A 21,321-nucleotide genomic window follows, 5' to 3' on the forward strand; every position below is an offset into this window, starting at 1 on the left:
TTTTGAAAAGAAAATCTATTCTTACAGCAAAATGTTGTCTGATTTTTCAGCGTTTGCTCTGAAATTATTAGTTCATTCCCAAACCTACAAAGCACAATCTTTTTTTCTTTTTTTTTTTTTTTCTGTCAAACCAGTTTATTTGGGAGCATCTGGAGTTCATAAGACCATGCCCTTTATTTCACTCAGTAAAATAAATCTCATAATAATAATATATACCCTCAAGTTTTCTTGGTAAGACAGAGTGTCTTCAGTCTGTTGCTGATCTCCTCACTTCCACTGTTCACCAAGAGAATATGGAGGGAAACATCTCCTTAAGTTGCAAAGGGCTGAGGAAAGACATGCTGGAGCCTTAGCATAGCATCTTGTACCTGACCATGGACAGCTGCTGGCCATGCAGAGCCAATATGCTAACTTTTTGCTCCCAAGCAAACTGTGAGTAATTTTATTTTTGCTCAAGGAGAAGACAAACTAAAAGGGCCTTAAACATGCTGCAGAGCCCCTTCAACTGCCTGTTTTTTTAAGACAATTCTACAATGTGAAGGGGCCTGGCCAAATTGGTAACTGGCCATGAAATTCCTCAGCACTGTAATCTGGGAATTCTGAATCAGAGAATGAAGAATGCTTTGAAACCAGGGATGACAAAAGGCAAGATCTAGTTTGAGATCTTCACAGGCCAAACAGTGAGTGGGTGCAGAGATGGGTAATGTGTAAAAAGAGAATGGTAGAAATTCTTGCAATCGTATCCTCATTCTTGATCCTGTCATTTCCACTCTGGCTAAGGCAATCTTCACTCTTGACCCATACCAGTATCTTCTGGTTATAAAAATTCCCTTTTCTCACATGAAGGTTGGTTACTTGTACTTATTCAAATGAATACATCTTCTTGAAACTATGGGGCAATTTCAAGAGCTCATACTGTATCAGAGATCAACAAGCAAGGCATTTGGTGTGTTTCCTGGAGAAGATGCCAGTGACTTTGCTTTTCACACTGTCGCAGACTCAATATTTGAAATGCATCAGAACAGCAACACAGAGAATAGCAGGTAGAACTTTTTCAACTGAGATTGCAGTTAAATACTTTAAAGAAGTACAGAGGATGAAACTATAACTTTGACAGTACTCAATGGGAAAAAAATTGCAATGTGTATTTTCAGGCTGAGTTGATTGATAATTTTGTAAATAATTAATAGCAGCCTAAAGGAACATCTTGTAAGTATGGATTTAAGCACTATGTCTGCTAGGTCGCTCTGTATTTTTCCCTTTTTCTCTCATCTCTGAGTGCAGCCAGTCTCATGGGCTGCTTTGCTGACCGTGTTCCTCATTTTCCATAAGGCAAGGCTCCTAATATGGTACAGAAGAGGCAGTGCTGCAAGCAAGGCAAAGTTTAAGCTGCTCGAGAAAGGTTGTACTAGTTGCTCATTTTTACACCCTCAAAATACACCTCAGTGTCTTCTATAATTTGACGTCAGAATTAACTCTCTACTTTGGGATTTAAGCCCCTCTCACTATTAGAGTGAAGCCAAAAGTTTATCCATGGTTTATGCACAGCTATTCCCTGCAAATTTCTCACATCTTGAACAAGATGGGCACCATGGTCCTGCAAGACATGTTAAATGAAGTCCTAAGAGAGCTTCTTACACAAATTGGCACACTTGAGATCAACACTATGAAGGGGTACAGAATGAGGAGAGAGCCCAATTGTGAGCTTAGAAAATCACTGCAGTTAATATATACAAGTAGGCGAAATATCAGTTGTGCTCAGTTGCATTTTCAGGTACCACATAAGTTGTCACATGAGGTATTACCACAATCAGCAATCAGCCACAACCATCTCATGATCCATTTGTCACAAATTGCTTGCTTCCTACCAGTGCTTCTTCAATAGGAAGCATATTTAGCTGATTAGTATGTGTTATTTTGTTACTATTTTCTGTTGTGTATGTTTGCCTGTTGTGCATGTGGAAAAGTGACAGCACCAAGGGAGTAACAAAAAGCAAAAAAAAAAAAAAATGTAGCTGAGTAAAAGGAAAACTAATCACAACAGAGCTCATTTTATATATCCAAATTGGCTACATCAAACACATCATCTACAGTTTAATGGAAGAAAAGATCTTAATGTGAGAGTACGCTAATTATTTTATTACAGAAGACAGATCAGCAGCAAGGGATGACAGAGGGCATATCTTAGCTCATAAGCACTTTATGACCTAATGGATCCAGTTATATGAGACCTTACTATTTGTACACCTCCCACAACCTATTAGACTCAGAATTAAGTCTAAGCATGCCTATCCATGTCTGATGATTCAAACTGGGGAAAGAGCATTCTAACTGTCAAATGAGGTAGTAGTGAATTTGTAAATAATTAAGGGTTGTTGCATTCAGTGCTGCTTTGACCAACTACCTTCCTGTATTTCAAGTCTCTTATTTTTGATATGTTAATATAGTAGATTATAGGAACATGGCATAAAGGAAATTATTTAGAAAATTTGGAATTATTAAATCAGTTTTGGTGGATATTTCCTACAGATCACCTGAAGAAATACAAAATTATCAGCAACAGTAATCCCTCAACTGTTCATGTTTGATAAGAATTTATTGTACTGATGTGAAAGAGAATTAATTTCCAAATTTTGAATAACTAAGAATGCATTCATCCATCCAGTATGGACTCTTCACAGGCATATGTTGTTGATCAATGATTTTTGTGAAATCAATGATTTTATGAAGGAAAAGCATTTACCTTGTCCTGGTCATGAAGCTAAGCATGGGGCACACGTGAATGTTAATTTCTTAAAAATAAAGATAATCCTCACTGTTTTGGCGTGGTTAGTCACACAAAAATTCCCTAACTATATCAAATCTTGAACAAGGCTGCAGGTCATGGCTAAAGTAATTGAACTAGCTAATGTTCCCTATAGGGGACAATCTTTAAATTTAGTTCCTCTCAAGGCTGCTGAATGAGGCAAGCAATTGCTTTACATTTCAGTTTTATTTAGAATGTATGTACACGCTTGGTTTGGTTTATTTAGTATTGAAATTGATTGGTTTCACCTCTAGGTCTGAATCATCAAGTTGTGAACCCTTCATGGTCAATTCACCCACACTAGCCAGTGAGAATTAAGTATAAATAAAGTAGCACTTGATTTTTGAGCAATGATCAAAATCAGTCAAGCAAGCTAAGGCAGGAGACTCCAAGTCTCAGCTTTTGTTTGTTTGTTTGTTTGTTTGGGTTTTTTCTTTTCTTTTTTTTTTTTTTTTACAGATAGATTGCATTTTTTTTTCTTTTTTTTCAGCATTCTTCAGAGTTAAATACTCATCTGTTTCAGATGGCCAAAATTGGTCTCCTTTAATATCACCAATTCTTTGGAGCTGTATAGGCAAATCTGAGAATCAGAGAAACTGAAAGCAATGTAGGACCTACAAGAAGTGTGCCTCTAACAGCAAAATACTTAATTAGATTTCTAAGGAGCTGTTAAGAAAAGTGTTCAAGCAAACTGTAAGTTTAGAGTTCTCTTACTCATTAATAACCTTCTCACTAATAATTTAGCAAGAAGTAAAAGAAGGATATGAATTCATGCACAGTTGGTTGGTCTCTTCACAGCACTGAGGAACAGAAACAGGAGGAAAATAACAGAAGGGAGCCACTGTGTTCCAAAAGGAGGGATTTCTGCATTTCTGAATATTCTAAACCTAGTATCTATGTAAGAGGAAAGCAGTATTTGAGCAGATCTTGTCTATACTGTTACCAAATAGCAATGGCTATTAGCATTGGTGGATTTTAGGATTATGTAAAAAATTGTACACAGTATCACTGCCAAGCAACTAAAACCGAACTCCCAATCTCCATCGAGTACCATGTCTGATACTATTTTGAAATCTGATTGTTCTGATACAATCTGTGACTCTACTATCTAGAATCAAGAAAGCAGTATTTTCTACACTAACAATATCAGTAGGCACGCTATAATCATATTTAGCATTGTTTGTAAATCACTGCAGTAATATTTGGGCACAAAAAATGCCTGGATTTTAGTGTCCCTGGAGGAGAGAGAGGCAATCTATCACTCCCCACCTCCTGACAACAGGCAGCTGTTTAATGGCTGAACATGTCACCTGCTGGTTCAGATGAGCACCTCTGGTCACCTGCTGCTTCCAGGTGAGCAATACTATTTCCTGCAGCCTTTCCCTTAGGACCATCATCACCCTCTCTCCTTTCTGACCCGCTCTGCCTTCCCCCAAGTGACGTGATTAGCCATCCCATCGGTGCCATCCTGACACACCTGATAATGGTGGCAGCCTCATGAGAAGGACAGACAGAAAGGACCTCAGGGTGACCTCACGACTTTCAAGATGCCCTCTACTTGGGTAACCATTCCCATGGAAATCTTTTTTTGGAGCAAACCTCTGTGCATGCCATAATGGTTCAGTTGGATTCTCAACATGCTACTCATAAAATAATGATCGTAAACGTTGAGAATAGCAGTAATTTGAAACTAAATATGCAGTTATATTTATGTCCTAATATCTCTTACAATATCTCTTTAAAGTCTCATATTAAAAAATCTTATTTCTCTGGGCACTGCTTTAATGTGATCACTGCAATGTTACATTTTCCCAAATGCTATTTTTCACCAAGTTTTCTAAGGAGAAAGATTGTTATTTCTTTAAAATAACAGGAACATTATGACACAGCAGGGTAAAAACAGGAAAAAATCTGATCATTTTCCCTTCTAAATGGCAAATTTATGTTGTTCATAAAAATAAATTAATGCTGTAGTGCATATTGGGGCAATTCATTCTGATTACATGCCATTGCTCTAACGATCCGTGGTCCATAGCACTTCTGTGCTTAGAGAATCTTTTTGCATTGGATTTTTATTTTCCTTTGTTCTTCTTTTATGTTTCTGTGCAATAAATTCAAGCCGATATTCTTTTACTCAGCCTAACTCCTCTGCCCCTCTTCATGATAAAAAAGGCCTTGTGTCAATAGACACAATTGGCACTTCAGGTGACTACTATGTGACACAAATATCTTTCTCTTATTGTAGCCAGGTTTTTGTATTGCCACTTATTTTCACAGCCGAAGTTTCATTGTTACTGCCTAATGGATCCTCACTGACTCAGGCTTTTCAAAGAGAATTAGATGATAAGTTCATAGATGGAGATGACCATTAATTTAAAAGGTTCAGAACTTAGGACAACAGAGGTTTATAGGCCTTGTTTGAAATCAAACAAAAATAATCCTGCAATCTGCAGTGAATGGCTGAATATTTTCTTTTAAGAAAAAAAAAAAATAATAAAAAGAAGAGAAAGAAAAAAGGTGAGGTATGTGGTACTTGTCATAGACCAGTGGCTCAAACCATAGGTGTCTGGTGCTGTCTGCAATGCCCAAGGATCCTTGCCTGGTCTCCAGCTGCCTCTCTGCAGGAGCACAGATTTTCCCCCATGCAGTATGTGCTTGGTCATTGCAAGCATCATTGGGCACATTTGTGTTGTCATGTGCATGGAACCATTAACGAGTCAGTTCTGAACTGCAGAAGTAAAATGAAGATCAAATCTTTTAAGTTTAATATTTGAAAGGAGCTTTTTAAAAATACTGACCTACTTGTCCACCATTGTAATAAATTTCTTTGCAGTTTGTATGTACAAATAAAAGTCCTGTATTCATTAAAACTGCAGCTTGTGCTCATGAAGCAAAAAGCTTGCACTGGCTTCAATAGTTATAGTAAGTAAATACATTCTGCTGGAGGGCAGGGGTGGGTTCCTTCATGCTTTAGGTTTGAAAGAATGCAGAGTTCTAAAGGTTATTTTATCTTTTAAATACAGGGTGCAGTTTAAGGTCCTCTGGAGTCCCTGGAAAGCCGTCCTTTGACAAAGAAAATTTCTGGCTCAACCTGCTCTCCTTAGAGCCATGAAAAAAACCCGTCTCTTCCACTCACCTGCTTATTTCAACTACTGTTCAGCTTTGGGGACAAACTTCAGCTCACTCTTAATGTTCTGAATCTCTGATAAGTTGACAGCAGGGCCTGGAAGTTTCTTAGCTCCTGGGAGATGTTTCTTGTCTTTCTCCTCCTCTGTGGAAGCAGGAACACTCTGCACAAAATGAAACCAGTCACCTAACTGCTACTATAGAAATCTCCTGAGCATGAACATAGGTTGCTTACTTGGGAAACATAAAAGGATTTTTTTTTCATATTAAATGAAGTCACAAACACAAAGGTGCAACATGAGGAGAATGGGTGGACTGTCTTGTTGGTTGTTGCCTTCAAGTGTCCAAGTACATTCTGAAAGGAAAACTACTCAGTGCAGAAAAGTGTGGATCTTTTTAATGGTAGAAATTTAAAGTGTCATACAATTAGTAGGGAGTTGAGTGTAGTATTAAAAACAACTTTCAGGTCTGTTATTTTAAGGGATAAAAAAGCAGAGAGATCAATTAATATCTTACATAGTTGTTGAGTCTCATAGTTGTTGGCCAGTTGTTGGCCAGTTATGGAGGAAAAATATCATGCAACTGCAACTTGGCAAACTAGTTACCATGTAACCATGTAGATTATGGACATCAGAATCTCCATCCAAGTTCAGCTTGAAATTATGTTTAATTTTTTCTTAACCTCAGTCATAAGACCAGAAGGAGTTTTGTTATTTAACATTTGATTTAGGGTAGTGTTGAAGGGCAGTTCTGCTGACACTGGAAAAATATGCAGGCTAAATAATAGCTGTTATATAGTTGAGATCATCTCAACTAGTCTTCTGATGGGCCACAGTATTTCACTGTTGGTACTTGCTGAATTGTGCTGTAGCTCCAGGGTGAGGTAGAGAACGTATTTCAGACCATTTCTATTTTAGACAGAGCAATGTTTTGAAGGTATAGTTTTCCAGTAAGGAGTTTAAGGTTTATCTAGTCTGTTCCATATTTTTAAAAGGAATACATGCAACATTAAAAGAGAGTTTCATAGTTTTCTTGCACAGTTTGGTAATCTGAATATCCAGGAAAATAAATCAACCTAAAAACCCCATTGTTCTCATTAATGCACAGCAGATTCCCAATCAAAATACCGTTTCAAGCACTATTCCTTCAATGCAGTACAAATGGTGTGATCTTTGCCCATATTTTGGAGACCTTACACTCTATAAACTCATGCTAGCGTTTTGCTCTAATCTCCGATCTGCGGGAATTAAGACCATGCCCCTGTATATGCTTCCCACTGCAGCTGCACAGCAATGTGCAGCTGGGCTCAGAACTTGGCCTTCAGTTGCATTGCAGGAAATCTGAAGAATGACTTAGATATATGGCACAAATAAGCAAACACATACAAGGAAATGCTGTATTTCCCTCATTTTCTTTGTCAAGATTTTAAAATGTACTGAAAAAATACTAAGGAATATTAGCAAGGTATGCTTGTTAAAAACCTATCTAAAGAACTATTGAAAAAAAATGTAACAAGATAAGCTGAATGGAGAAGTCTGCTGGTAGCATTTGTATTCTATTTCTTTTTTAAGATCTTAGTCTGTAATCTTGTTTGGTTTGGTCTTGTTTGGTTGAATATTGGCTATCAAATCCAGGAAATTTTATTCCATAATGTCTGTCTGATATAAAGTATTCACACAATTGAAAAGCAAGGCAATATTCAATTGCCCAACCAAATCTGATTATCAGCACTAGTCATTTATTTTATTTCTCAAATACTACCAGACCTCACACATGCCGTATTAGTTTCTGCTTAATAATTTTAATTACTGCAGAATATGTTTTGATATCTTTCCGGGAGAAAAGCCACAATATGTGTTGAAGATCACTTTGTACACTCTTTCTTCAAAATATATCTTCTTAAGAAAATAGTTAAATCTGTCTGGTTTTGATTTCTCTAGAAAATTTCTCTGTAAACAGAGTACTATTTATAAGAAGTACATTCAAATTCAGAAAAAGAAATCTGTCTTATTTAGACAGCAAAGGAAGAAATAGCTATTGTGTAATGAAGATGGCACATATTAAGTGTTGTAACAGGTGGGAAGAAGCCGATGATTTGTCCAGAATTAATCTGGCTCTTGCTAAGATGAGGATGAATCACCAGCACAGTTGTTCCATGCCTGGAGTGGAGAGACTAATTACAACCCCTCCCTTTAATGGTCTTTGGGGCTCTGCTCTGTGCTGGGGTCAGCCTCCCTCCAAGCCAGACTCTTCAGCTTCATGTGCAGGGCTGTGAGGCCACAGGGCCAGCCTGGCTGCATGGGCCAGGCTGAATGCTCCTTGCTCTTGGCTTCAGGAGAAGCATGTGGAGATGTGCAAGGCAGCCTGGGCCCAGCAGGAGCTCTTCTCGGCTCGGTGTTATAATAGGTGCCCAAACTAAGGTAACTGTGAGTAACTAAGCTACTCTGAGCCCCCATGCTAATTTGTGGATGTATTTTAGCTGGAGTATCCTCCTAGCTTGTTTCTCCGCAGCTGGTTTTGATTCTTATTTATTATAAAGTTCATGGTGAATAAGATGCTTTAACATCATTCAGAATGTTGTTAACCTGTAACAACAAACTACGCGGGGCAGTAGGCAGTGAATAATTCTTCAAACATCTTGCTGTATCTTCTGTTATTTCATTAACTCCAGTCTAGATAGATATTGTTGGTTTAAGCCTGGCTTTCCTTGCTCACAGTAGTCATCATCCTGTTATTAGAGCTAAGCATCCTAGAAATGGTTTAAATTGCTATACATGTCCTGACTTCAGAAGCAGAACTATGTATACACCAAGTGTATATACAAAGTGTTTTGTAGGTGGCTAGTTATTTCCATGAGTCATCTGGGCAGGAATAGCTGTGATGCTTAGGACTGGTAAATCGTGCTATAAGATTGATTTAAATGGCTTTCATATGTAAACTTCAGGGATTCTCCACCCCTCCAAAGAAATAAAAAATGTGTTTTCTTACCTCTTCCACCTCAGGTGTAAATTCTTTTCTTTTATGAGGGTGACCTGCACCAGGTCGAAACGCTCCCATTGGGATGTTAATATTAGCCTGTGAGGAGGAAATTATGATACATATAAGAGTGACTGATAAATAAATGCAGAGCTGGTAATTGACAAAACCTTTTAAGGGATGCACCAAGAGTACAGACATTATCATAGTTTCCGAGTACTTACGCCTTCAATGTATGCATCATCACAACACTCCCAGGGGAAAGGGAAGTGCTTTCAATTCCCCTTTAAAGATGCCAAGTGAAAAAAAAAACCAAAGCTACCTAGAAAGTTCTTTAAGTTCTGCATTTTAGTCTAATGTTTCCTGACTTCATTGGACATTAAATAAGCGAATTCTAGGCAGCAAAGTGTCTTTAGGGATCCAGATGTTATTTCATCTAGTCAAGGCCAAAGAGAAAGCAAATAGCAGAATGGGGACCGAAGTATAAATCACCCAAGTCCCTCAGTAACACCAACACCACTGGAACACTCTTCCTCACCAGTGACACCAATTGGCACTTCATTTAACATTAGAAGTAGTTAGGAATTAAAGTTGTATTGAGGCATCTTAAGCCAGTGGGGTTTAAAATATGATTTCATGGGCAAAATTCACTCCCAGGGGCTACAAAGTACAATTGCTCTGTTCTAGCAATGCAGGTCTCCCCTACAGAGAGGATCCCTCGGTGGGAAAAGGCAGCTCCAGCTGGGTTTTGCCCAGCTTCCTCTGCCTCATCTGCACAGGAGTCACTAGTCAAAGCAAGCTGAGCCTGCTCAGAAACTTGACAGATGATTAGTGCTCCGAGGGGTAACAAACACACTTTCTGCAGAATGGTGCCTGTAGAACTGAATGGGTTTGATTTCCTGGCTTTGTGGGAGATCAGCCAGGCAGCCGCCAGAGCTAGAATGAGTTTCAAAAGAGGCATCTCCAAAGTAAATATTTTTGACAAAAAGAGTAACAGAAAAACACAACTTACAAAAGAGCAGTTAAAATATCTATTTCCTGCTGTGACCTAGACTGGGATATTTTAAAAGTCAAATGGCACAATCAGCTAAATGCACAATTTATACTATTCTTATCTCGTGATCTCAGAAGAGAAGCTGCTCCTAGGAAATGTCATCAAAATATCATGACTCCCACTTGTAAAACCAGCGGGTGAATTGATGATGTTACTGAGTGGAAATAGAGAAATTTCAAACAGTGAGCTGTTTTATTGTAGTTTGCCATCTGACTGATTTGCGTAAAATGAAGATGAATAATTCCATCCTTCTGTTTAGATCATGGTCCTGCAGTTCATGTGCCACGTTGAGCAACCACGATAAAAACAGCTCCTGTTTTTACTAACAACAAATACCCTGAAAGCTGTAATCAAACACTTAACAAAATCAAGAAACTATTTGCTGATAAATAGACACTTTTCCTTTTATCCTTTCCCCCCTCCCGATATTAATGCAAGGTAATGTAGCCATATCAGCGGGCCTGGCTATTATCTGTCAGACCAAGTATTTTACAGAAAACCTAGGTATTAATTTCATATGCTCTTTCACTGTGCATTAGCTTAGGTACTGTGAAACCTTTCATCTGCACTTATTGAATTCCCCAGAGATGGGGCATTTTCGGCACCATAGTACTTAACCCATTAGCTCATTTTCCATTGGAAAAAACAGCTTTGCTATTCTTAATTTACCACTCTCACCAGCCAGGCTCTGTGCACTGACTCAGCTATTTTTCCTGGAATAAGAAACTTTTATTCACCTTACAGCAAGCTGTGCAAGCTGTGTAAATTTGAAGACTTGAGACATTAAAGTTAGTCCTGACAGAGATGTCTCTCTTGGTGCTCTTCATGAACAAGGCCTCTCCATCCCCTTGGAGTCAGTAGTAGGAGTCAGTCTCCCACGGCCACCCAAAGCTTGGCAAAAAAACCTAATTCCGAAACCTGTTGCTCGCATTTCCTGCTGTGATTGACAGACCAACTGTGACTGAAAAGGGTCCAACAAACAAAAATTACCCACTAAGTGACAGACTGGTAATTAAATTAAAAAAGCCATTCTTGGTCTGCTTCAGCATTTTCACGGCAATCTCCGTCATGCTAAAGCAGTTTGAAGTATTTTTTCTGCTGTAAGTGGATTTATTCTGCAGTTTGGACAGAGGTATGCAGATACTAAATATTAGCTAAACATTAAGCTTTTAAAATATATAATTTAACACTGTGTAGCTCTGATAAAACATACTACATGATAAAATATTTCTTGTATGAGATAAAACTATGACTAATTTCCTAATAGTTCCCACCAAAAATAATAGTCTTGAGCTCTAACTCTCCCTCTTAATCCGGTGCTCTTCCTTCCACACAGAGAAGTAGCCATGTCATGGTGATTACTGCACCAAACCCTGCAGGAGAATGCAGCTTTGTGAAGCCCGCCTTGTGCTGAGATCAGTACAAACGTTCAGCTCTGTCTTTAAAATCCTCGTTGTCATTTTCTTCACCTCTCTGCTAGGATGGAGGTACAAATCCCAGTGACCGCTCTCTCCTTCCCAACCCAGCCTAATGCTAAATAGGATATTTTTTCCTTTGGTCCAGACTTCTGAAGCTGTAAATTATAGTTGCTTTACACCTACAGATTTTGTAAAGTTTTTTTTTTTGTTTTAATTATTAATAGTCATTAATTATTAATATTATTGGTTTTGCATCTTCCTTCAGTTTTTGGATAGCATCTATCACATTTTGGATGTCCCTGCAGTTTTTATGAGTGGAAATGATTATTTTTGTACTAAGATCTTCCTGAATGGATCGAAGGAAAAATACTTGTCAGTGTGAAATGCTATATATATATTTATATATTTATATATTTATATATTTATATTTTTATATTTTTACATATTTACATATTTACATATTTATTTATATATATATTTTTATATATATATTTTATATATATATATATATATAGGTGGCTTGACTCCATAAAGGGGTATTTAAGGATATGTGTACGTTCTTTCTTCTGTTTAACAGAGACATGGTACCTATAATAGGTACTTATATTAGGAACACTGCACCCTATATTACCAGCAGCTATGCATAACTTTAGGACTCCTCCTTCATGGCATCACAGCCATTCCTAACCCTCCAGAAGGCAGACTGAGGAGGGGGAAAGCTATCTGAGCTATATGCCCAAAGTATGGAAAACAGTGACCTACAGAGTGTTGTGAATACAATTCAGAGAAAGCAAAGTAGCCCTTCACCCTTTCTTGTGGGGGAAAAATGAGCGGTGTCTGTAGGGAGAACAACTGTCAGCTAGAGCTAAACACACCTTTAACTTCCTGATGGAAAGAAGGCTCTGGTGTTGTGTGAGCAGCAATTAATATTATCAAGACTTAAGGCTACTTTGGTCATTTGTCAACCAGAAGCCACTCCTGGGCTCCAGTCATTCCATGTTTGTACCTAGTGCCTGTTGGCATGGAAGATTTCAGTGTGTATCTCCTGGGGTCAGAAGGAAGCCACTTCTGACACAGAAGCCCCCAGAGATGCCTCAGTCAATGAGGATTCATTGTATTTCCATTGTTGTGGCACGATGTGTATTACCCACGGCGGGGTAGCAGGTCCTCCTGCAATAACACATTATGGCAAAGGAGCATAATATATGAATCATGAGGTACAAAAGCAATCTGACATTTTGAGTCGTGGTTCGGAGAATGCTTAAAGTATAATAGGCATTTATTCAAGCGCAACTTTCCCTGCTGGAGCAACCTCTGACAAAGAGTTTAACAGATTTATTTTAAAGTATGTGAAGTATTTTGTTTTCCAATGAAAAAAAAACTCATTGGAAAGAAATAAGGGTTTTTTTAATAGTAAACAATGCTTAAGCTTAATGCTTAAAGATCATATTTTTAATGGAGAAACTTTAGAAGTTGGAAAGTCATCAGAAATCTGAAAAAGGAGTCAATAATATCTGTTTCTTTGCTCTATGGAAAAAAAATAAACCAAATTCTTTCCTTAAAAAATGGTTGTATAAGTCCATGAACATTAGATGTAAACTGTAAATATTTATGCATTATAAGTTATCTAAATTTTCACTAGGCATACAAATATTTCCGAAGTCAGTGTATAAGAGGGATGAAATTTTAAACTGAGGGAAATCAATGGTAAACTTTCATGAAATTTCAAGAAAATTGGAATGCAATAACTTGCATACCTGTTCCAGGACACTGGATGATTAAAACTAGAACTAGCACTTTTACAGTGCAGTGCTGTCTAGTATACTACATAATTAATCTTCTTGATATCCAGATCCATTAAATTGATATTATCTTGAGGGTAAGAGAGGGAAGATCGGACTCCGGAAATTGGGTTTTGTGGTTCCTACATAATTTCAAAGGGACTTGCACCCTGGTAAAATTGGATTGCAGGGAAAATTGTGCAATTGTTCTTTTTACAAATGTATAACAAATCCATATGGGCACACACACACCATTTGAGGAAACATACTGGTTTTTTTTAATCAAAATAGCAACATTTTATTTTGGCTATATTTTTCTTCCAAAAGAGATGCAAACATGAAAAATCTTAATAGGTATGCCATCCTTTTAGCTTAAAGTTCCAGGAAAATTATATTAATTATATAGAAAGTCCAATAGTTGCAAGAATAAGTTTCACATAATAAGTTATAATGCTGCCTAGCTATGCAGATGTATGTTTTATTTAGTTGATCCACAAACAAACATAATTAACATGGGAGAATTATATTAGCAAGCAAGTCATCAAACAACCTAACTGCCCTATTCTTTTCTCAGCTCAGATTATAGGACAGTCTCCAGGTGAACATTTTGGAGCGCTTTCACATTCACCAAGCTTTTTCACTTTAAAGAAACTAGCATTTCTGTGCTGTTTTATGCAAAGAGAATGCAGTTGGTCGAGCAACAGAGGTCGAGGTTCATTATTTTCTTATAGCAGAAACATAAACACTGTGTCTTACCTGAATGGCCTTGACATGTGATGCTGGTTGTTTTGACATTTTTACGAGAGAGTCGTATCCCTGCAAGCAAAATGGGAAAGTGTTACAGGCTATGACATTCTGATAGCTAAGGCAGATAAGCTAGAACTTAACCCATGCCGCTTCTTGACAGGCTTCCATTTCACCTGCCTGTCTCCTGTTGCCATCTCAGTTTCAGAGTTGCTTAGTTATTCCTCCCAAAGACCTGTTGGGGACAGAACACCTGAGCTTCCCCCATTAATCTTTCATAGCCACAAATGGAGCTATGCCTCTCACATTAAAAACAATAATGGGTAAAGATAAGGAATCCTTCAAATATTAATAGCATTGCCAAATGAGCGAGAATTCAAGGAAACACATGGTCTTAAACAACATACAACTACCTTTGTCATACCACACATTTGAGAATTATTAGAACTCTAAACCTTCTCTCAAAATATTATGATGATTAAGTTCTCCTTGACAGATGCTAGGGCACAAACTAGACTCTCTCCAAAGCTCCATATCATAGATTCATCAATTTTCTTTAGCAGTAAGATATAAAATAAGAATGTATTCCGTAACACTTTATGCAGTTAAAAATACAGACTGCTACAGAATTAATATACAATAACATAGGCAAACACCTCCAAGCCAAAGGATTTCTTAAAAATCAAACAAAAAGCAAATATAAAACTTCATAGTAGCATAATTGAAATATCTCCTTGGCCTTTTACTGTCTTCCCACCAGATTTAAGACTTTAACTAAACTAGCCTTTCACAGAAGTCTGGCTACCTAACCTGTCTCACTATAATGAGAAACAAAATGGTAATAGTAAAGGATAAAAAACAAGTATATGTTCACCAGAGGATGAACTAATGACAATATAGCATATTTTGATTACAACATTTTACCTGAGATGAGAAATATGCCTGAAAACAAAAAGGTGTAGGAGAGAAGAGCAGAAATATACTGAGAAATCACATTTGGACCCAAAGTTTTGTTACAGAAAAGTACACCGCAGCACTGTTAAATAAGAGTAGAGATCCCTTTCTTGTAGGATGGCTTCAGCCTGGAGTATCGGTCTGAAATGATATCGCTCCAGCTGCATTGAAGATGCATCCTTGCCTATTCCAGCTTTACACAAAAGCTTGAAAGCTGCGTATGATGCTGGAGAACTTAAGGCCAAAAGGATCTGCCATTAGAGGTCCCTCTATGCTTGCATCTCAGCTGCAAAGTGTGCTGTTTGAACCACCACAGGGTGAGGCAGAAGTCTCTTCACAGGTGTGCCTTCGGGTCTAAATAGGTTCAGCTAAATCAGTAAATCAGCACAAAATCTCACCATATGAATCCAAATCTACATAGTTACAGGAAATTTTACATTGCAGTAATAACTTAAACAGCTTAAACACTTTGAGAATTCAGTTCTGGAGCTGACATCTTGACCAGTGATATTCATGACAAAACTGATGTGGATTTCAAAAAGGCAAAATTTCAGCCAAGGTATTTATTGAGCTTTCTTTCTTTCAGAAAGTTGCTAATATGCAAAGCAATAAGCATTTTCTCATGATTTCTATATTGTTCATATGCATGCACTGTGCTCTTAGTGGATGTATTGGAAGGTTCAATACAAAACAATCCCCCAGTTCATTGCAGAGATAGGGTTCATAACAGAAAAGTTTAATTTTGTTCCTTCTTTTTAATCAGATTTTATGATTCCATTCATCTTCCATTCATCTTTTCCTCTTTCTAATCAGAATGAAAAAGATGAAAAAAAACCACAGGAAATGACCATAAAGCTTTATAAAACGCAGTGGTTCTGCTTTATAAACTCTGTCACAGAGAAATTTAAGCTAAGATTTCTACTATGTGCTTAGGTGTACTCCTCCATCTCCTGTGTTTACGCATTTCAGAAAACTGATATATGCTTCCTTTGCCACTTATAGCTGTATGGGCAAGGATTTACACTGCATCTCTCTGCTTCAAAGCAAGCACAGCGCTGTCGTTCCTCAGTGAGCTGCGCAGAGCTCGCACGAAGGCTGTATTTGAAATGATTGCAATCAGACACTGATTCCTAAAGACAGATGTATGATACAATTGTGTAGGACTCCTTTAGGAGGAGGTGATTTTCCTACCGGTTCATGCTGTCCTCATTACTGCCACAGAAATCAGGACAACAGCACGCTACTGAGTAAAAATAGACAATCTTCCCTGGCTCTGTTCCCTTCTCTCCATTTCCTGAGTTTCCCTCTAGAACAGCACTGCCCATCAATCATAGGAAAATAAACCTTAGATTACTGGTGTACCTATTACTTCACTTTTATAAATACCTTTTCTCTTTCACCACGTCTGAGAGGGAGCCAAGAGCACTACCTGCTTACATTAGTTCTGGCATCCCAAACAGCTCTGCAGACTTGAAGAAGTTACTCCTCACTTTAACCTCCACCTCAGGATTTCACACGTACACCCTTGCAGAAACGCACACATGCACAGCCTTATTCCCCAGGGTCTTTTTGGCCTCCCCACACCTACCTCTTACCTTTTATGGTCTGCATGCAGAGCCAAACTTAGAAAGCAATGGCAACGCTATGTCAGTTTGGAGCTGTTTAACGCTGGACTTGCAATGCAAATGCACCCGCTTTCCCTACTTCATAGTGGGAATACTCATGAACAGGACTACTTGACAGATTGAAAGAAATCAGTGTTTTGAGAAGAGCCCTCAAAAAACAAAGAACCTATCTTCTCTCCCTCTGCTAAAAATAATTTCTGAAAGGGGCGCAGAAAGATAATAAGCTTATTCAATTTGCCTTAAATTCAATGTGATATCACAATACTATCTTTTGTAATCTGTACAAAAGATGTACACTAGTATATAGGCGACAGAAAGAGCCCTCCCCCCAGCTGAAAGCTGTCCTTTCCCCCACTGCTGTACTTATGGCATCAGGCACAGTGGGTATTTTGGACAGAGAACTGCAGTGTATTATCTCATGAAAAGGCTTTGACAGGGACTGCACTTCTGTGAAACCCAGCTATCACACAGAAGGAAGAGAAGACCCCCACTTTGCAGCTTCCAGGCTGACATACAAAAACTTGCTAGATGCTCTAGGCAAGTGTGATATTCTTTGCTAAACTGCAGTTGTCTCCCTTACAGTTACATGTTAGGCTTACAGTAAAAGAGCACCTCTCTCACCACTAAAACCCAAACGCAGTATTTCACTGGCTATAACAGACATACAGAAAACATTAGGCACATATGTAAGCACTACAGTACTCAAGCTAGTACAGTTATGCTTCCTATGAGTCACTAGGCATTTAAGTCGCTTTCTGCTTTAAATCTCTTAAGATCCAAATAGACTTTAAAGCAATAACAATCTGCTGTGAACACACTGATATGCTGCACAAGATGTTAAAATAAGCAGAATCCCATAGCCATCCCAGCCACCTTGCAGCCAGTTATTAAAGAGTTTTCATAAGAATCTTTAAAGTTTGCCATCGACCCCTTCAAGATTAGCTTACTTATTTACTTATATAAGAAAAGTTCCAAACCGTGAAGTGAGTATATACACCTCCTTTTGATGCCGGAAGAGGTACCTTCTTCTATCAGCAGAGATATTGACTGTGATCCTTTTAATGTGTCTGAAATAGCTCCGATGCTTTCAGCCTGGGTGGCACTGAGAGCTGCTCCAGGCTGGAGGGGAACTCAGTTTAGAAGCAAAGTGTAAAAGAGAATTCCTGTCATAGCTTCCACTTGTTCTTCCTAAATATAGCCTCTGATTCGCCCTGTAACTTGGTCCCCTGTGACACTTGACCATCATAAACCCAGGGCTCAAGTGTCAAGCAGTAGGTGCTGCAGGAACACACCTTTGGGTCCACTTCTTGCCCTCCCCTCTCCCTGCAGTTGTGGAGCTTTTCATGAGAGCAAAGCATATACTGGTAGGAGGCAATGCCCAGCAGCCTGGAACTTCTCCTGCATTATTTGGGGCAGAGCATACGTCCCTGCTGCCACGCTGGGAAAGGAAATAATTACGAAGACATAATTATGAAGAACTCACCTCGGCGGGACTAACTGGAGAGGCGAACACGGCACCGAGGCGACTGTCTCATTGCTGGGCTGGCAGTGAGCTCGCTCGGCAGCAGCCCCGGGGTCTTGGCAGGGCGTCCTGCGCGCAGGGCGTCCATGCTCATAGGGAGGAGCCCTGCGAACGTGAGGCCGTAATTGCTATTATTTGAATGCTAGGGAATGTGGGTGAGGACCAGACGAAGATTGTGGTGGGAGTTGCTGTAGTCAACATGGGAACTGAACCATAATTACACAGCTGTGCTGCACACACTCCCTGCGAGGTGTCTCTCTGGGGCTGGCTACCAAAGGAGAGCAGCTAGTCTTGTGCGGGGCACGGCCCGAGGCTGGCCTTGGGAACGGCCTCTGGTCTCCATTCCCAGAAAGGCAGCTGCTAGGTCACTTCGGAGAAGAGTTTTTTACTCTTCAGCCCCTCCTCTGCTGAAGCTGTTTTTACCTCGCCACGATGTTCACGGTGACAGCAGCAGTGTTGTTGGTTGGGTGACACCACACAGGCCGCCTGCTGCACTGCTGGTGGGCAAGGCCTGCCGTTTTAAAATGAACCGTTTTAAAAATCAGTGTCAAAGAGACAAAGATAACAGCTGGGAAAATGATTTCAGGGATGATCTCCCATGACATTGGGAAGAGGAGTGTCCCACCACTCTCTTAATGTCATATACCTCAAGGAGGAAGATCACTTCAGAACAGTGCTCACGGACCTGTGTTTTTCCTAGAATGGGGCAGTTTGACCTGTTAGGGTCTAAGTCATGATTTCCAAAAGATTGGGACTACCTTAAAGCAGAGCAAGCAGTCTGATGAGTAACTTCATATACAACTTTAGAAGGTTCTTATTTACATCAAAAGTATAAGGGGAGAGCCAGAGATGAGATACTTTTGTAACAGTCCTATACATTAATTTATTTCAATTTATATTGCAATAGTTGCTTATCAGTTTTATATCCCAAATCAGCATTTGGGTACAAGAAGCATACACAGTTCTTTCTTCCACATGCAATTAATTTACTAAAGCTTCTGCCCTTCAAACCAGGCCGTTGTTTACACTTATAATCCCATTTTCTTAGAAATTACATTAGTCAAGAAAAAATAAATGTTTGCAATTACTTTGCAGAGAACCAGTGCCCTTGGATAGTTTGGTATGCACAGTCTCATGATCTATAGATTCATCTACTAAATACAACAGCAGATGATTTAATATATAAATAGTGAGACGTGGGCATTTCACGGGAAGGATTCAAACCCTGGTCTGTTAAGAACAGAAAACAATACATTAAAACACATTGCATAAAGTAATGTCTTACATACTGAGATCCTAAGAATATAGTAACATTGTATGTATTTAAAGTAGGAAGATCCCTATATAGCTTGAAATATATTGTTGTTACAGTCCTAGAAGCTTGCCTAATTAACATGGTCCCTAGAACAGCTTATTAGTGTGGAAAATGAAGTTGATGTTCAACAGAAACCTGTGTGTAATTTAATTCTGGACTGAGACTTTTCACTGTATAATGTCAGAATTGTTTCTTAGGTCTGTCACTATTTGATGTTTAAATGTTTTGCTTTTGGAGAACCCTCATGGGCACTGTTACCGCTTTCCAGAAGCTCCCAAAAGACAATTTTTCTATTCTAGCCTCCAGTGTTTCAGTGTAACACAAACAATGTACTGTAATTGAAAAGCAAGCCAACAAAGCAGTAGTCAGAATCTCTGTTTATTGGAAATAAGATTTCTTTAAAATAAAAGGTTAAAAAAACCCAAAGTTATAAAATTAAATTTAAAAAGTACACAAAATGTTGGAAAAACAGCCTTTATTGTCAGAAGAAATGTTGTAAGAGGAAGTATCAAGTAAAACATATGCCTTTTTCTCTATTTCCCACAATCTTTATGAATGCTTGTTAATATGAAGAAAAATGTAAGCACTTTCTCCTGAGTTTCTACTCTGGAGTTTGTACAACTATGGCAACAACAGTGACATCAGGCTATTTAAAAAATGAATGGCAGAAAACAGAATGCTGAAATGTTTGCTATTATCTAATGGAAAGAAAGTCAACAAACATATCTAAATTAGCTGATTTTCTTTCTGCGACACTTCTAAGCTGCTAAATATTAATTCAGCTTTTGCATGCTCTCTTTTTTTTTCCATATAAAAGCTTGGTGATTATTATCACGGATTGTTCCATCAAGAAATAATTAGGCTTGTATTAAGAAGACGGTCTCATTAGAGGCTGCCAGTGACCTTGTTCTAAATTCCAGAGTTGCAGCATCTTTTAATAACTCCACTAGCATCATCTGAGATCTAAGAATTTTTATTAAGCTCTAAAAACTGCATTATGAATATAACCCACACAAACATCAGAGCATTATAGCTTTGACCACTGCATTAACCAAAAGCCATAGTCTCTGCTGCTTTGTAGTCTGTGTGCACAGTAATAATATTATCACTTATCAAAATGTTTTGAGCAACTGAAATGTGATGATGATGCAAAAATAACAAATTTGTTTCCAGTCGTCTTTTGGGAAACTGGAACCACAATACCTGGCAAAGCTGGATGAGCAAAGGTACTGGCAGATTTTGAAGGGAATATGAATTTTAAACAACAACATGCTGATTTTATAAACATCTTGTCTGCTGTAATGTTTCAGCGTTGCTTGGAAAAGAAACAAACAATAATGACATTGCACCATCACATTGTGTTCTGGACAAACAAGTCTGACAATACAGGAATCACCTGAATCACTTGAGAAATTTTGTATAGAAAGGCTGCTCATCATTTTCATAAACCAGGATAATTGAAATAAGCACCTACTGTTTCCATCTTACAACAGACTTCTTTTGCTGAAGGCCATATCCATCAGTTGATTACATCTGTTGTAAAAAAATATTAGTTCTTGTCTTCAGTGATCTGACGAAGGGGCCTCACATTTCACAGAAAGGACTTTTGCTGTGGGACCCATATATATGACCCATATATATGTAAGAACTAGGTACTGGGGGCTTAGTGCTGGGGGAAAAAAAAATGCTAATTCCTTGGATAAAGCAAGAAAAGAAACTGCAGCTGTGCAGGCATCCATAGTTTCTATCTAGTTGTCATCCATCTGTGGGAAAAGACTAGTTTCTGATGCTTCCTCATCAAAATGGCATGGAATGGAAACTTGACTGAGACATGAAAAATGTGCTTGGTTATAAAGTCTGACCCAAAATGAGGGAAATCAGACTGAAAAACACAGAAGGTTAAAGAAACCATAAAAAAAAAAGAAAGAATTCTTTTAGATTAAAATAAAAAAGGCAAACTCTAGGGCACCAAGATGCTGAATCACACACAACTGACCAGG

At 38.4% G+C, this 21,321-nt stretch overlaps 1 protein-coding gene across 1 annotated transcript in view; it reads right to left on the reverse strand.

The window, feature by feature from the left end:
* Positions 1 to 17,598, reverse strand: part of SMPX (small muscle protein X-linked) — a 38,566-nt gene extending 20,968 nt beyond the window's left edge. Inside the window, exons 1-4 of the mRNA XM_026052129.1 lie at positions 17,462 to 17,598; positions 13,918 to 13,977; positions 8,921 to 9,007; positions 5,943 to 6,096 (exon numbers count right to left, since the gene is read on the reverse strand). Coding sequence (XP_025907914.1) covers positions 5,956 to 6,096; positions 8,921 to 9,007; positions 13,918 to 13,956 — 267 coding nt within the window. The 5' untranslated portion in view covers positions 13,957 to 13,977; positions 17,462 to 17,598 and the 3' untranslated portion in view covers positions 5,943 to 5,955. The remainder of the gene's footprint in view (positions 1 to 5,942; positions 6,097 to 8,920; positions 9,008 to 13,917; positions 13,978 to 17,461) is intronic.
* Positions 17,599 to 21,321: the final 3,723 nt, after the last annotated feature.

The sequence above is a fragment of the Nothoprocta perdicaria genome, unplaced genomic scaffold (assembly GCF_003342845.1).
Source record: "Nothoprocta perdicaria isolate Ctin4 unplaced genomic scaffold, notPer1 scaffold_112, whole genome shotgun sequence".
Taxonomy (NCBI): domain Eukaryota; kingdom Metazoa; phylum Chordata; class Aves; order Tinamiformes; family Tinamidae; genus Nothoprocta; species Nothoprocta perdicaria.